The sequence below is a fragment of the Platalea leucorodia genome (genome assembly GCF_965183815.1).
Source record: "Platalea leucorodia genome assembly, chromosome: 9".
NCBI classification, from domain to species: Eukaryota; Metazoa; Chordata; class Aves; order Pelecaniformes; family Threskiornithidae; genus Platalea; species Platalea leucorodia.
In genome coordinates this window covers 16,596,422-16,614,997 of record NC_138831.1, presented here as the reverse complement: position 1 = coordinate 16,614,997, position 18,576 = coordinate 16,596,422, and the positions used below count along the sequence as shown (strand labels likewise).

At 37.8% G+C, this 18,576-nt stretch overlaps 1 protein-coding gene across 1 annotated transcript; it reads right to left on the bottom strand.

The window, feature by feature from the left end:
* Nucleotides 1–6,449: 6,449 nt before the first annotated feature.
* CHDH (choline dehydrogenase) lies at nucleotides 6,450–12,998 on the bottom strand (the record flags this gene model as incomplete). The annotated part of the gene is made up of 7 exons (XM_082321472.1): nucleotides 6,450–6,868; nucleotides 7,454–7,556; nucleotides 8,371–8,513; nucleotides 9,690–9,824; nucleotides 10,494–10,623; nucleotides 11,646–11,797; nucleotides 12,245–12,998. The coding sequence occupies 7 exons, from the start codon at nucleotides 12,996–12,998 to the stop codon at nucleotides 6,450–6,452; spliced, it is 1,836 nt and encodes a 611-aa protein (XP_082177598.1).
* Nucleotides 12,999–18,576: the final 5,578 nt, after the last annotated feature.

Genomic DNA, 18,576 nt, shown 5'->3' with positions numbered 1-18,576 from the left:
TATTTAGCAAGGAAAATGATTCTAATAACAGAAAAAGTGCCTCATAGTTTAAAGATGCTAGGCACTAGCTGGAGTGAATAACCAATCAAGTTTTGTACAAGTGATGTCACACCTCAAGGAAGCCATAACTAATAAATTGATTATCTCCAGGTTGCCGAAATGTGATCAGAGCTGCAGTACGTCAAGCCTCCTCCCACAGAATCTTCAGTTCCTCTGCAGGAATAAGGTTATTTTGAAACCAAGCAGATTGTGACAATCAGTTTTTTGAGGGCTAGAGCAGGATTCTGAGGTGTAATATCTTGCCTATCTTTCAACCTTGTTGAGCAGGATTTTGTCAATGAAAATGTCTGTGTAAGTCCAGCACAAAATTGCGTGGGAAATAGCAACATGAGATGAGTGATGACAGCCAATAATGTCATTACCTCAGTACTCAATAGCATATCAGCTACCCGTTGCATATCCATTCTAACATTGTTTTCAAACTTGCCTCCTGATTTCTTTTCTTAATGCTCTTCTAAAATACAGTTTGTCATGCTCTACCTGTTAGAGATCATTGGAAAAAGAAGTTATATAAAGAATAATCTTGTCATATGTAACACCAGTTTACATAGGAAAATATCATTCAGATAGTCTGTTTTATGACTATCACGTTAAGGGCAAAATATACTGGAATAATTGCATTCTTACTAATGCACTTGCAACCAGGTTATAGTAGAATTAGATAAGATAGTTTGCTAAAAATTATATAGTAGAAATTATTGTAAATGAATTGTAATATACAATGATTTGTATTTGTAAAGAGATGTTCTATATTTTGTAATTATTGTACCGTAATTGAACTGCAGCAATATTTATGGACCCTAATTATTGTAACTCTCCACAGAATTCTAGATAGAAGTATTTTTACTTGGAATATATAGATCTATAGCATAAATATTTAACTAGAGCCACCTCTCAGTGTAAAGCTCTTTTTGGGATAAAGTGTCAAGTTTGAACTTGGCAACAAAACAGATTTTTTTTTTTTTTTTTAATAATTGAGTCAAATTAATCTCTCTGCATAAGGGATGCACAGTTGACTATTTACAGTCTTATACTTGGAAAGGTAAAAGATTTAAAGTTATTTTAACTTTTTTGATTGAAAAATAAGCTCTGATTTTATTTTTTTATTAATCCCATGCTAAAAATAAATATTAAAGTCATTTAAAAATTGACAAGTTCTTGCCAGGGTATTACTGGTCATGAGACAATTAGTTTTGACAAAGTATATTACCTACATGCCCTACTTCGATAGGAAGCATCTTGGGCAGAAAATATTTCACAGGCAAATGAAAATGCTTTACTTCAGTACTACTTACTCTGCTTGGAAAGACAAGAAATACGATAAAATGGTTCTTCACAGAACCAAAAACCTTGATATAAGAAGTATCCTATTTTATTGCCTCTACCTTTCTGTTGTTCTATGTGTACTATTTCAAAGATTTATTTTTATGCAATCAAGAGAGGGCTTAGATATTGTTCACAATGCAGTAAAACCCTGAAATGACTTTGAGGCTGAAATGTCCTTGGAGGAAAATCAAAAACCACTGAAAGCTACTGTCTATTTTGTTAGCACTGGATAACAATGACTTGTTCTAACAAGTTATCTTATCAGGTTTTACCTGTAGTTCATATGCTAGATAGCAATCCAGTTCACATTTTTACAAATGTGATGTTTAAAACATGTCAATAAATATTTTGTACATAATGACAGTTTCCTATGAATAGCTTACAGACTTCCTCTGAAATCATTCTTATTTCAAATGCCAGGATACGAACTTAAAGATTTGTAAATTATTTCTTGACCTACATCATTTTGTATTAAAACAAATGCAAAATGTTCTTCAAAATAAAACTGTGTAATAATTTTATTATACTTGGGACTCCTTTTACTCCACCAAGAAGCTCTGAAAGTTAAATTCTGTTTGCACTGTTTGAAGAATGGGAGGGAATGTGTGGAATATAGTTATCAGCCTACACTATCATAGCGTGGAAGTCTTTTATGAATGATTGCTGTTAACCAGAAAGAAATAAAGTGCTTAGAGTATTCATATGAAAAAGGGTACTGTTACTCCCCTACTATCTAGGGGATGGTTACTTGCCTAGATACAGCTCTATGGAAACAATTAGGAAAATCTGACTAAAATCCCCTAAAACGTCAAAACAGATCTTTCAGGCTGTCTGCCAGGAAACACTTGGGTAGGTTACCCAGCAGTAGTCACTTTGTTACACTTTCCCAGCTTACAGATACAAACTTTAGGAGACCAAAATGGAGCTTTCTGGATCTGGTATCCTGTGAAATAACCATGAGTAGCTTTCAAAGTTCCACCTACTGTGGTATACCCACTTCTGAAAATTGCCTTTAAGGCAACTGAAGTTGAACATTTAAAAAAAAAAAACAAGGAGGAAAAAATCCCAGACCAGGTTACTTAACTGCATGGACTTTTGATAGCACATCAAATTTGGCAGATTGAGCTGAACAACAATTTTTTTAATTAATCATTTGCCCAAGGAGACAGAAAACAATATGCTGACTTCACTGTATTTTCTTGCTAGTATGATGATTAGTCCTTACCTTTCAATAGTCTGATGAGAGACTCTTTAGGGCAGATAATGCCCTAATGAGAAAACAGTCGTTACAAAAATAAAGAATGAAGGAAATTTAGTTACAAACCATGTTCTATATAGTTAATGGTTTAAGGGAGAACATATATATATGGATACATAGAACACCTGTTCAATTTTATTGCAGAAGTATATGGAAAGAAGTAATCAATATATGCACAATTACATGGTAATTGGCACCCTTAGAATACTGCTAGTCATGGTAATTACTCAACACAGAAAAACTAGAAGTTACCTCAACAATTCAAGCATATTTCATCAGTTTCCAGGTTTGTTTATACCACAGAAAACATTAGTAAAGAATTAAACATTGCTAAGTCATTTACAGTGAAGTAAATTCACTGAAAAAGTGAATATATAAAATATATTCATATTGGAACATTGTCTTTTTTGGAGCTTGGATGACAGTAGAGACTAAAAATTATAATACTGTAATAAGATATGCTTGCGTTCTCTCTACAATAACTTTGCACTTCAATTTCAGAAAAATGCATAAATGCTTTTATTATTCCCCAAAATATGTTTCTATGTTTATGTTATAGAAAATGCATGTTACAAGCCCACTTTCCAGTTTTCCAGTGTTTATATAGCTGCCTCATTTGGTTGCAGACTAATTGAAATCAGACACTTGGAAAGGATTTTAAGGTGCAGAAACATCAAAATCCTGGTGTACAAAACCTTGAATGGCCTTACATAAATTAAATATAATGCAGTTTTACAAATACTGCTATTTGCTGCTGCTTTTAAAAGCACTTCTCATAGTAAAGCAACTTGAACTGAAATATGTGTACAAAAGAAACATTTTTGGTCACTTTTCTTTCTTAATCTCATTGTCCCCAGCCAGAGACCTCCAGCTGTGTCTGAAGCATCTGCAGCAAGCTATTACCGTGGAAATGCTGGTGTTCTCAGTCGCAGTACCGTTGCTGGTTCAAGCCATGCTGGCAGGTCTAGTAACTTCCAAATTCTTACATCAACCAGCTTTTACAGTTAACTGGTTTTGAATACATAATGTAGCATCATCTGCACATTTATACAAAAATTTATATCTGGGTAGAACAGGCAATAATATTCAATTATACACTGTATTATTTTGTTAAATAGGTAAAACTCTGGCATTATCAGCCCATGTTCTGCAATCCAATAAGGTGTAAAAGACGGTTCATTTTACCTAGCAGACTGACAGTGCTCCACAGAGCATGTTAGAATATCTTGTACCTGTTCTAAGTATCCCTTAGCAGACTCGACTCTGCTAGAAGTAAGAGCAATTTTAACAGGAATTCAATACCAGCAACGAGATACAATGCAGGAGAAACTAATGGTAGCTTGACACTAGCTAAAGATTTCCCCAGGGCAACAAAACTTTCAAATACCTGAGCCATTTCTTTAGCACTGCATCAAAGGAATGTCACGAAGGAGCCTCAACATTCTATAGCAGTGAGGCCTAAATTAATAAAGTAACTGTGGTTCGCAGCAATGAAAATATTTAAGTGTTTAGAAGGGGAGGAATCTGCAAGGTGTCTATGCATGCTTAGAACTGCAAGAAAGGATGTTTCTGAAGAAATGTCCGGTTATCTGATTGCACAATGCAGCAATGCGTACCTGAACATAAGCCACATGTGCAGTTTGCATATCTAACCTTGCTGTTTCCTCATCTTTTAGGGCTTGACGTAATGGCAGAGGATAGTTCTGTGCGTGGTCAGGAATAAGTTATGTAAGGCAGTGGCTAGTTAATCCTCTGCAGTTGCATAATAACAGTTCCCATCTTGCATGCCTAGAGTGGAGACCCATGTTGTAAATCTGCAAATGCAGGAACTTCAGTATTCCATCTTTCCAAATTGCTTCCCCTCTCGACTGCACAGGACTGTGGTAAGTCTCACCAGTGTATGTTACTCTGAGTATCCTAATACTTTGTATTCCAAATGACACTAAGATGCCTAGTGAATACCTTTAAATCTGAAAAGCACAGGTGCTGAATAAAAATTATTTGCCATAAAAAGGTACACCATACACAGTTCATGCTTTCCTCAAACTCAGAGTTGCATCAGATGAATTGTCTTATTAACACAGCTAATCAATCACCTATGACTTAAAATACTCTTGCTCTTCCCCTCATTCCAAAAGAATGCATCACATATATAGAAAGGGTTTACCTGTCTCCTTTTGGAGCAGAGTTCACTGCTATCATCTTCCGTCCTCAGTATTTTTGGTTGTCTTTATGCAGATACTCTAATGAATTAAGTCCTTTCCCTCAGTTAGCAGCAGGGCTTCCAACCACTGCCTTACAGCAAGCAGCACCAGGTAGAAGTATCTGCCTTAAACATCTGCAGTTGTCCCTCTAGCCAACATCTGAGTCAGCAAGTTTTTTTTACAATCTGCTCAAATGGTGTAAAATTCCTTTTTTTCTGAAAAAAAAAAGTTTATTATGTATGTTTAACACAAGTCCTGAGCAATCTTAGGCTACAGAAGCTTTTACTTTATAATTTGACAGCTGCTTAGTCAGAAGTTATTCTGGAATACTTAATAAATCCAAATAATTAAGTGGATTCAATTTCATTCAATGAGTTCAGTTTCTTTAGGTTTTGTTGTTTGTTTTTTTTTTTTTTAAATCAGTACCTGAAAGTTAGATTGACACAGAAAACAGCCATGAAAGATCATGTATCTTGCTTTACACATCTGAAGATAGTAAAACAAAGATTGAAGTCCTAATTAAAATACAGCATTGGTTCACTGAGTTACTTGCCTTCTAATTTAAAAAGATCTCTTCCCATATCATCAATATCTGACCTTATGCAGTTATTCTGAGTAACCTTTCATTTTAAATCTAGCTTGGCTATAATTTTTTTAATAAAATTTGAGTGATAGTAAGGCACCATTCAGAACATTTGCTGAGAAATATCTTTTGCAAACACATATTTGAGCAAAGACCAGTAACTTTAAGGGCATTCTAGGAAGTGCAGACCTCTTACTGTGCTAAATGATAAAGTGGTACAACTTCAATTGTGAACTGAATTCTACTAAGCTCCTTGCAAAAAAAAGCAAGGAGAAATTCCAGTTTTCCAGTATACTTTTATAAATGGCAGCTCCTGTTCTGCATTTTTTAGAAAAGTAAGTTTCTGATAAATACAATGTATGTCTTCTTTCTGAATAGTATAGTTAAGACTGCTAAGTATGGTGAAGTCTAACTTTCAGTGAGGATTTGTAAAATGTACATTCCTTTCATAAAAAACCACATTTGACAAATTCCGAACACATGCAGGTTCCTCTCTCTCCTATGAATTCTGATACAAACTACTTTGGCCTGTGAATATGAAATTGCATAAATGCTTACATTTACTTAACCCTTTTTTTGCAGGATGTGGGGATTACTGACTAGCTGCTCTCCTGGGTAACACTCTCACAGCAGTTAAAATCCTTCCTTTAAATAACAAGGCATACCATAATGATTTTCAAAATAGCACACATTAATCTCTTCCATTCCGCATGCAATTGTGCAGTATTTCTGACTTATGTGCACAACTGTCTTGTCATTTAAAAATAGCTTCTCTTCCACAAAAAATTTGCATTGTACCACAAAAGGTCATGTTTAACTAAAATAAGCAGCTTAAGCCAACTGATTAAAAAAAAAAGAATAGGTCGTGTAATATCAGAGAATAGTTCAAATTAATAGTTATTTTAGTAGGATATGTTGTTTTGCACGGTATTTATTTTGTTGGCATATTCAGTATGTGATACCAACATGCTGATGAAAGCCTAAGCAGCAAAAGATGCGAAAGGATGAGAACATTTGTTTATCTCTGTGTTTCCAAGGTCTTGGGCTTATATACAGGAACATTTTTCTCCTGAAGCGATGGGAGGCCCTTAATTATATCTGCAGCTTTCTCTGCTATCATAATAGTTGGGGCATTCAAATTTCCGCTGACAACACTGGGCATTATTGAAGCATCGACTACTCTCAAGTTTTCAACGCCAATTACTTTTGTTTGGGGATCAACTACAGCAGTGCTATCTGAAAGCTGACCCATTTTACAGGTGCAAGAAGGATGATAAGCACTATCAGCCTTCTGCCTTACAAAAGCATCTATTTCTTTGTCAGACTGAACATGGTTTCCTGGTTGAATTTCAGGCCCACGAAATTTTTCAAAAGCCTTCTGAGCAAAGATCTCTCTGGTCAACTTGACACACTGGCGGAATTCCAAAGTATCTCTTTCTGTATGGAGAGAAAATAAGAAAACTGTAAGTACACCCTTAATTTAGTAATACATACAGAATGCGTAACAGAAAAAAATAGCATCAAAGAAAAAAGGCTGGAGGGAAACTCTCTCACTTATTGCTGAAAGCCATAATAAAGTAGGATACTTTTTCAAAGTCACAGATATTTACATTCACTGTGAACAAAACTGTCACTTATATTGCCCAATCCGAAAAGGGAATAGGTCACAATGAAGAACTGCTCTTTATTTCACTATACCCACTGTCTAGCCAAGGACACTAGTCTCAGCACAAAGAAGCAAACGAGATCCGTTCCTTCACAAGCAGAGGAGGGGATGAAATGAACAGCATGATGCAGCAAACGCTAAAAACCCTGACTGCATGCCCAACAGGGAATTCTTTTTTGGTTTATACAGTGCTTTGCACAATGGCCTCTTTTGATACTACCTGAGTTTTATAAATGAGAAATAAATAACAATGCACCAACCAGCACTTCTGAACTGGTGTTGAGTAGATATGAATATCTGTGACTGAAACAGGCAGGAAATAAGCTGACATCAGAGCAAGGAGAGGCTGCATTTACCTGTTGACATGTAGTTAGGCTCAATGATAGGATGGTCATTTGGGTCTGTACTCTTCAGCTTTAGCCAGCCCACACTCCTGCTCCTCATGGGTCCCACGTGGACCTGCAACACCCACACTATACTCAGGACACAATCCCACCAGACGTATTTCCAAATTCAGAACAAATTTTTTTTTGCAATTTGGACAGTCTTTACAAATTAAGCAAATGTAAATGTTAAAGGGAAATAATGGAAAATGCCATTGAACATTTTTCCATTTAATATAAATTTGTTGTAAATATGATATTCCATAAAGGGAAGGGAATATACCTGTCTTATCAACTCACAGATGTTCTTTTAATTTAAAATACAACCATTCCAATTTAGCAGTAGCAGAGCATTCTAATACAATCAGCAATCAGACCAAATTGCTATCATCACTGAAGAAAAGAGATTAGTAATTAGAAACGTGTGTATTCAGTGACAGTTCCCCAGCATGAGCACAGACTTTTGCATCACGATCTAAAATGGGGCTTGGATTTGTGCCAATGAATAAATGAGTGGCCTCATACATTCTCGCTTAAACCTCTGTCTAAGCTGCAGTGGAACAGGGATCACCTTGTTTTACTTTTGTACAGCATCTAGCACAATGGCATCCTAATTAAGAGCACTATGGCACTTCAGTAGTGCAAATACTTAAACAGCAGTTCAATACTTGCCTACTTCCCCAGAGATAAAAAGTAACATAATTTTGGTAGCAATATTAAATAACAAGCTCATTTTTTCCCCACTGTAGAAGGCTAAGCCAGCTCTTTTGTATTATAGTGAACAAAGTATTTTTCACTGTATAGCCAAATTATCAATATTTATAATAGAGTGTAAGCCTCCTTGCTAATCGCTACAGAACATTACTGGAATACATTCTTCAAGAACTCACCTGGTAAGCTTCCATTGTGGAAGCAACCCGACCATGATCAATCACCTGAGAAGGGAGAAAGTGGAACTGAATGTCGGGATGAGGAACCCCTGGTTCACTTCGGATAAACCCACCAGATTCTAAGTGGGCAGTGGCTCCCTCACCTAGGGAGTGTAAATAAGAGAGAAAATGCCATTAAAAGACCTCAGAAAAGCAAGAAATCTACTTCTTCTTAACCCTTGGTTTCACTACTACGAATATTTTATCTATACAGTGGCAATTGCAAGGAACGCAAATCCATTATGAACAGCTTGTAATTTAAGCAATATGCATCACTTTCATCTGCTTTTTAATCACTAGATAAATGTAAATATGCATAACTTTGGAAATCCCACTCATTTGAGAGTGGGATGTTACAGTTATCTCGCTGTAACTGGCAGGCCTGGGGTCTAACTCCAGAGGCAGATTTGGTCCCAGGATCCTAACAGGTGTGGAGAGAACTGACTGCAGCATCCTGATATGAGTGTGCTGCACGCTCCATGCCAGGCAGTGGGGTTATCCCATCAGTCACATGTAATAGGCAGAGCCGTCCACAGTACCTGCCCTGAAGGGGAAAGATGAAGAGCCTGCAATGCCCCTCATATTATGTTATTTTCACATCCCAGTTAAAACCACAAGTTAGCCCTCAATATTTACTTGCATGGTAAAAAGCCACATATACGCAGCCTAAGTTGTCAAACACTAACGTAATAATTCAGCAAGTGATAAAGACCTCAACTTTGGCTAAACTATTTTACTGATTTCAAGGATTACTTTTACAGATCCTCTTTAAGGTACAATTTACAGCTGGGTTACTGTAAAATGAGTGTGTCGTTTTAACGCAAGTCACTTCTGATTTACTTGCAAGCTTAAAGGGTTCTGATCAGAGCAACAAACTAATTCTTTTGGGGCAATTATACAGGAAACTTAATTCAGTTCAACAATATGTTTTTATTGACATGATATCTATTTCAAATAGAATTTTTTCTTCACTTTTTCAACAGCTTTTCTCAGTAGCACCAAGATTTTTAAATGTAGAATTTTTCTTAAAATTAGAGATATAAAAAGTTAAAAAACAGTGTATAAAAACCTCCCTTGTTACCTAAGACATAATAACTGTTCTAAAATATTCTGATTTAGAAAAAAAGAAATAGTTCAAGTCCATTTGCAAGCTCCAGTTATTTCCCAGAACATGAAAACAATTATATTTGAAGGCTCCCAGACTTTGAAATTCATGGATAAAAGGCTGTAATAAATCTAAATCAATCAATGGTAGAATGATTGCATACTTTGTTTCATACCTGTAAACTTCCAAAGCCATTCTAGACCAATCCTCACCATGTTAACCGGCTTTTGTGCACTATATAGAGTAATAGGTTTGGTACACTTTTGCTGGACGTACACTTCTAAATGATCTTGAAGGTTCTGACCTACTCCTGGAGGGGGAGTAGAAAGGGGGAGGAGGAGAAAGGGGAAAAAAATGTTATTTCACACAGAACAATTACACACACAACATTTGCAACCAGAAAACAGCATAAATGGGAACTAAACTAACCTCTTACAAGGGCAGTGATGACTAAGACCAAGACCATGAGTCATATCAGCCTTTTGCTCATGTCAGAATAAGGTTTTACATAAACATAGCATAACTAGAATGAAAATAGAAAGTTAAATGGCAGACATATCACTTGTTCTAAAATTGCCAGATATGACTTCTAAATACAGTACTAGCTTTTCTAGTTTTAAGGAAAAGTTCCTGTTATTCCTTCTATCTTTGAAAATGTATGACAGTGGGAGTTTATACAACCTGTTGTGGATCAAAACTCATTCAAAATTCTAAATTCTAAGTATGCTGCTTTACTTTAAAAGTACTCAGTAGCATTTTTCAGCAAGGCGTTTTTCACTATCAAATGTAGCAAAGAAAGTGTAGGAGCTTATTGCTCAGTTCTAAAACCAATGCATGTTTCCACTGATCTGTAACGCTTAACGTTTCAGTCCACACAACCTGACATAAAGACAACGGAATTTCATGGATTCATTTCATTTAATGGTCTTTGAATTGCATCCATAGGAAGATGTAAGGTTAAAAGAAATAATAAAATTACCAGGAAGATGGCAAACAACAGGGATCCCCAGTTTTTTTAGATCATCTGCATTGCCAATCCCAGATAACATAAGCAGCTGTGGAGAATTTATGGCACCTCCACTTAAAATAACCTCTTTACTGGCAAAAGCCTAAAAGGAAATGAGCACAAAAGTCCTAACATTATTAAGCCTGATCTGAATGCAAGCAACATGTCAAGAGCTTCTGTTCAGATATGCTATCCCGATCCAGATTAGACACTCTTCCCTCACATTCTTCTCATTCTAAACGTATTCCTATCTTGCCAGAAGTTTCTGCAGAGAGAAATGATCAAGCTTTCGCTTTGATCATTTCTGTATTTGTTCCCATGTTTACAATCCATTCAAACTGTAAGGCACACACACACTCAGCTCAGCCAGTACAACGGCTGCCAATATACTCCTGTGCTACTTGCCAGGAGAAACGTACCTATGACACTCGGATCAGTCAGCTAAGCATCTCTTCCATTTTCAATAATGGTTTGTAAATTAAAACTGAAACTCCTAAGGAAGATTTCTAATTCAGAGACATGCTAGCTCAAAAATTCTCAAGAGCTAATTTTCTAAATTCAACCAAGACTAATGTTTGGTTTCTTAGTTCACTGTAGTCCTCGGAAGCCCCTCAACCACTAAAACACTACTGAGAAAACTCTGACTGCAGGCATATATATAATTCTGTTTTGCTGACAGACTTTTCATCAAACAGTTTGAGTCTGAGCCCTGAGCTGGTTGTGATATAGGCTGCTAAACTATTCCTCCGCCTTTGACTTGGTTTTCAGTGCTGGACGGTTCTTGTTCTAGCACCTTCTCTGCAAGTATTTTCGGCACATCTTCTTTCCAAGGATTTCTGCCCCAAAATATTATCATTTTATTATTTATTTTATTCTTAAAATATTCTCAGTACCAAGAGATGGAAATATAATGGAGATGTTAATCTCTAAAATTGATACAGCTGAAATACCACCTACTGTAAAATAACTGACAAGGAATCATACACTGGAAGAGAGAACATAGCATCTGAAAAGCAGACATCTTGCATCGTAAAGTGCCACTTCTAATATAAGGTTTTTTTTTTTTTTTAAATTAAATTCTGCTTTGACTCACACCTTTCATACTGGAAAATAAAAATCTCTTACCTTTTTCCTTTGCCCATTTTTCACATACTCAACACCAATGGATTTTGTTCCTTCAAACAAGATTTTTGTTACAAGCGTCTTCTCTGCAACTGACAAATTTGGGCGTGACATGGCTGGGTGAAGGTAAGCACTAGCTGTGCTCCATCTTTGACCTACAATGTATATTTACATTAAACATCAAAATATTCATGCTCAGTATTCTTTAAGACTTCAGCCCATAACCATAGGATGTTTACAGAGGGAAAGCCTTCACAGAGCTTATAGAGTTCAAAGCAAATGTGATTTGATATAATAACTACAGATTTTATTTTAACATAACAAATTTCACAACGGAGTTCTGAAAACCTACTCTCCTTCCCAAATTTAACTATGAATCAAGACTTGCATGCCAATGCAATTTTCAATAAAATACACCCTAGACTGATAGCAAGCTGCTGTGAAATGAACAGGGTGTAAATACAGAGTGCCATAGCTGTTCAGTAATCTAAACAACCAAATGGCATTCAGTGCAGGTTATAAGTCCACATTCCAAAATGCCTTCAGAAGTACCACTGGTGGCTCAGAACTACAAATTACTTAAGGACCCCTTTATGATTTACCTTTGTGTACAGTCATGTCCATCCAGCCAAATCCTTCTTGCTGATAGCCATTCATATCATCTGTGAAGGGATACCCAGCTTGCTGGGCTGCCTCCAGGAATGCATGATGAAGAGGATGGTTTGTTTTCCCTCTTGACACATACAGGGGTCCATTTCCACCTCTGTACTGATCTGGCCCCAGTTCATGCGTCTGTGCCTTCTTAAAATAGGGCAAGCAATGTTCATAGTCCCATCCTATAGCTCCTTCCCTGCTCCATCGATTATAATCTTCTGCATGCCCACGAATGTATACCATAGCATTAAGAGAGGAGGAGCCACCCCACACTCTTCCACGGGGCCAGTACATAATTCGGTTATCCATATGCTTTTGTGATGTTGTGTGGTAATACCAGTTGTATTTCTCATCACAGAGGTTGTACGTTAACGCAGCAGGCATATGAATCTTCCACATCAGTCTTTTACTGCCTAGAAAGGTATCTTTAGGGCCTGCTTCCAGAAGTAGTACAGTACTGAGAGGGTCTTCAGTCAACCTGTTCGCTAATACACACCCTGCCGATCCAGCTCCAACAATGACATAATTATAAGAGTTTGCCTTTTCAGAACTAAGTTGAGATGATGTACGTGAAATTTGGAATTGTTGTTCTTTGATGCCCAATATGTTCTTTAACACATGTGCTCTAAACAGAGTTCCTGTTACTTTGTGCATCTGATTCACAGGACTGCAACATTTAACTCCTTTCATTAAGTATGACATCTTTACTGATTGTATAACTCTTGCAGAATTTCTAACAAAAATCCAGTGTATTACACTAGAAAAACAAACAAACAAAAATCCTTATTAAGATGTAAGCATTAATACAATGTATGACCTCTAAAATCTCGGTCATTTTCAAGTAAAACTGGTATACTTTACCCATTCTCACTATCCAGAAGGTTAACAATGCCAATAGAACAATAAACATTTACTCTGAAACTTGCTGTCTTATTTTAATGCAGTCTATGCACCAGTTAAGTGGCATACGTAATTTTGTGTTATACGCAGTCTGATTTTGATTTGCTTCTGGTTCCTGAGATAGATAGATACATGAAGCAGATTTTCAAGTGTTTGCCAAAACCATAGAGGATGGAAACCTTTGCTTACCTTGTAGTCTCTCTTCATCTGCCTCTTGCAGGTAAGAATTTAAGAAAAACAATTTCATAAACTTCTCTGTAAGTTCCACAGAATCACAGAATACCAGGTTGGAAGGGACCTCAAGGATCATCTGGTCCAACCTTTCTAGCACAATCTAGACGAGATGGCCCAGCACCATGTCCAGCTGAGTCTTAAACGTGTTCAGCGTAGCGGAGTCAACCACTTCCCTGGGGAGATTATTCCAATGATTGACTGTTCTCATTGTGAAAAATTTACCTCTCGTGTCCAATCGGAATCTCCCTGGGAGTAACTTGTACCCATTACCCCTTGTCCTCACCATGTGACTCCTTGTAAAAACGGAGTCTCCATCTTCTTTGTAGCTCCCCTTTAAGTACTGGTACGTGGTGATGAGATCACCTCTGAGCCTCCTTTTCTCAAGGCTGAACAAGCCCAGCTCTCTCAGCCTATCCTCATACGGCAGGCTTCCCAGTCCTTTGATCATCTTGGTGGCCCTTCTCTGGACCCCCTCCAGCCTGTCCACGTCTTTTTTGTACAACGGGGACCAGAACTGTACACAGTATTCCAGGTGTGGCCTGACAAGCGCTGAGTAGAGTGGGATAATGACTTCTTTATCTCTGCTGGTGATGCTCCTTTTGATGCAACCCAGCATCCTACTGGCCTTCTTGGCCGCAGCAGCACACCGTTCACTCATGTTGAGCTTCCTGTCCACCAGGACCCCCAGGTCCCTTTCCACAGAGCTGCTCTCCAGCCAGGTGGATCCCACTCTGAGCTGCACTCCTGGATTATGTTTTTCCAGGTGCAAGACCTTATGCTTGTCTTTGTTAAACTTCATAAGGTTCTTGTTAGCCCACTGTTCCAGCCTATCCAGATCTTCCTGCAGGGTGGCTCTCCCTTCCAGAGTGTCTACTTCCCCACTCAGTTTAGTGCCATCTGCAAACTTCATCAGGCTACACTTGATCCCGTTATCCAGATCATTTATGAAGATATAGAATAGCGTTGGGCCCAATATCGATCCCTGAGGGACCCCACTTGTGACGGGATAGAATCATAGAAGTTTGTGCAGTCAGTGATACTGCACAGCCAAGTCACAACAATGGAAATGTTAAGTATACCCACTGTAGCTTCTGCCAGACCGAATCTAGGACAATGTCTCTACAAAACACATGTGTAACAGTGAAACCCATTTTCAGCTATCCATAAGGTAAAGAACTGCTGGGTTTTGAGGTATGTCTCCTAATATGGGCCAAGGCAAAACCTGTTCATCTGTGGCTTTCTACCTTATTACTAAAACCAGATCCTGCAGGAGTGCTCTGAGGACAGTTACAATCTAATAGCACCAGATCCTTAAGCTAAGTAGGAATGGCAATATTTTTTCTTTCAGAAAAGCTTGTGAGCCTTACAAGCAACACAGGTTTAGTTCCGTGTTGCAGAGGTTCAGGTACAGGGACTAAATGCAACATGTTCACAGCCCATGTAAGTGTCACAGGTACCAGTACTGCTGGCCAGTCTGAAGTGTGTTTCTCTTGCTCTCTCTCCTTGAAACCATTTCCCTTGGTATAAACAATTAGGGAAAATGGATATCCTTGGGCTGTATAAAGTATTTCTCCCTGGCCCATGGCTTCTGTCTATGCAGTTGCCTTAGATTCTAGAGACAGCAACCTACCCAGAGGCTGTTACACAGTAACGCACTGAAAGAGATAAGCAAACTTCCTCCTGGAAATATATTGAATACTGTATTATGTTTATGAAGTCTAATTTTTCAGAAATTAAGTTGTTAAAGTTGATTTTCATACATTCAAGTTTCATAGTTATCCAATATTTTGTAATATAAGCCCTGTGTTTCTGTAAAATGTCTGGGGTTTTTCACTAAAAGAAAACATGTCCTAATGAATCACTGAAATAATCAGCTTTTTCTTACTAAAAGGTGGAACAGAACTGTACTAATTTTCTCAGGTGAAACTCTAAAATGTACAGTTTGTGAGAGCACACATGAGCTCTTAAGGCCTAACTCTGTAAAATGAGATGTAGGTTCCTGATAAATGTTAAAACTCTTCCACATACAACTATATTTATTTACAATATAATGTACAATCGCATATGCAAAAGTATTTTTTTTTCCTCTCGGGGAAAGGATGGGAATAAGCATATACCTCTTACTCTTCTCTAGGAAAACTTGCAATAGGCTGTACAAATACTCAAACTTCTAGAAAATGAACAACCAACCACAGAGAACAGTTCGCTCTGGGGGGAAAAAAAAAAAAAAAAAAGGATGCAGGGGATAGGTCTGAGCTCAGAGTTCACATAGCTGATTCTCACTGGCTAATTCAAAATTTATCCCAGCTGAAGGTGGGGGTTGTCTTTTACAGGTGGAGAATATTAAAGGAGTCTTTCTGGGAAAGAAGGTTTGGCAATTTCCTGTGATGCAGCAGAGGAGTATGCAAAGGTAGAGAGGTTTTTACTTGTTTTTTTGTTCTGTTTTGTTTGTGATGAAGAGGGCTACAATTCTGAAGCACTTATGTTTAACCTGCACAACTGGTAGGTCACAGGATTTCATTGTTTCAGGAACAGCAGATACCTGATAGGGTTGGTAGAATATGGGCCTGGGCCCTGATAATCTGGGAAAGATACTTTGTCCCTATAATGTGAGTTGTTTCTTTTTTTCTGGTGTAGATTCACCATGATGAAGTGAAGTGATCGACCTTACTCCTGAGGAAGTAAACCCTCAGGTTTTGGTCCTACAGATGGTCTAACACTTATTATTTACACAGGTAGGGCTCATAGACTCTGGAACAAGTACTGGCTGGCTTATTTTGGCATGGGATCTATAATGCCATCAAATATTGCTGTGCCTCCTAATCAGAATGCTGGCTGCTAAGCCTACAACCTACTTAGTTTTTGGCTGTAAAGAGGGTAGATTCTGCAGAATCCCTGGAATCATGCTCAGTCAGGGACTGACTTATTCTGGTAGTGCTGGAGGCTGCAGTTCTACAGCTTGCTACAGCATAAGCAGTGGCTACCGAGCTCCTAAAAATACTATTTCAAGTGACACTTCAAAGGCAGCATTGATGTTACAGGACTAAGTGTTTGTGTCTTGCCTTATGTCCTTTTGAAAGCTGATTTGCTAAGAGCATCTCCCATGTGCAGGCTTTGAAACTCATAGAATAATTCAACCTTGTATTGAAGGAGTTGGTATCAAGGACTGAGATCATGAAGTCCTGAAATTAGAATGTGATGATACTTCTCTCTAAAATAATCTGTGTAGTTCTATGAGCATACATGGGTTTATCACAGCTCAAGTTCTTTTACAGAAGATATTCTTGTGGAGTTTTGCATGAGTCCCTGTTTGAACGAGCATCAGTCAAAAAGTAACTTAATGCATCTTCACAGTCAACTTTCCCTTAGTGTTTTTTGGGGTTTTTTTGTTTGGTTTTTTTGCCACGAAGAATTTACAACCTGTAAGAATTTACAACTGTATTTCAGCAAGAATGTGCTTTTTCCAGTAACTGGAAAAAATCAAGTTGTTATCCTAATAGGTAGAGTCATCTGAGGCTCTGAGATGTGCTGGGGAAGCTGATCCAATTCACCCAGTAGGAAACTATAGTTTTGTGGCCAGCTCTGTTAAATACTGTAGTAGCTATGTCAAAACAAAATATGTAGAAATAGGGAGGTTTACACAACATGGTTCTATCGGAATGCTCTGTACTTACCACCAACAAAAAGTTGTCTTTTGAGCCTTACTGGATATTACTGTGTGCGTTTATCTGGATTCTCACATATCATGACCTCCTTATGAACATGTAGTAAGATGTTCCTCAGGAATCAGTGAACAGACCTGCATAAGTGAATACGGCAGCAACATAAAATATATTCACTGTATTGCACTAGAGCTTCAAAATCTGGAGCTCATTTTAAAAAAGTATGTATTTACAGATATTGGTGCTATTAAGCAGGGCCTATAGACAGTGGTCTTACAAGAGTGAGGACAGCAGGAGCATCTCAGCAGGAAAGCTCTGTTGCTACAAATTAATAATATATGTCATTGTACATCAGGTAGCTAGAAATGGCAGTGGAGTTCTGAAGTCAGGTGTTTGGGGCTCCTTGCATCATTGTAACACATTTCTGAATGCAGTATCAGGCTTGCATGAGAAATACACCCTGATGTAACCCATGGGTACCTATCACTGCAACTCTGCAGATGTTGATTTGGGGTCACAGGTGAAAACAGACTTCTCTAAGGGACAGTGAAGCTGTGAAAGGTGAAGAATGTGTTATTTCACTTCTATTTTAAAGGAACAGGGAGACAAAAAGGAGAGAAAAAGATATGTAAGAGGCTGCATAGGGATTCTAAGGACTAAATTGGCTTGCTCTCTCTGTAAGAAAGCTAAGCAAAAGAGCTAGGAGTCAGCCCAGGGAGCATACTTCTAGACTTCAAGATTTAAAGGGCTCACCGTCCACAACAAAGAAAGGAGGATAGCTATCCTGCATGCATGTGGGGGATATATTGAAAAATGGACAGTAATGAAATGGTTCTGTAGGTGGAAGAGGTGGCTACTGTAAAAAAGCTACAGGGCACTGGGCATCATTACTGTTAACCAGTCAAAGCTGTCCCATTCTTTGATAAAACTGGAAATAAGAGTGATCAAAAATACGTCCCGAGACAGGGTACCCACTGTGTGGGCTAGAAGGCTGAATTACCAGCCAAGAAAGCTAAATCTAATGTTCCTTTTAAGTAACTGAAGTAGTATTCTGAATCTACTTCACCGAATATGTTTGTCAGATTTATAGTTAGATGTTATTTCATGTTTTTCTTTGCTTTTTTTGTTGTTGTTTTACATCAAATGGAACAGCACTGGCAGAGTAACATTTGAGAGAACTTTCATCTTGCAAAGCATGACTTGGAAGTGAACTCAGTCAAGAGTGTCCTGGTCATAATGTTCAAGTGACTTTGAGAATCAGTGTGTAGATGATTCACAAATTTCTGTGCTTTTAAGTTCTCAAGTGCAGAGGTCAAAAATCAAGCCATTCTCATTTAATTTAAATCCAAACATAGTTGGATTGCATGGATGAAAACACTAGTTTCAATGCACAGTTCTTGTCATATTGATCCATACCCATTCTCATCTATGCATGGTCCTCCTGCATGAGCACTATCGTACCCCAGTTCCTCTAAACTGATCCT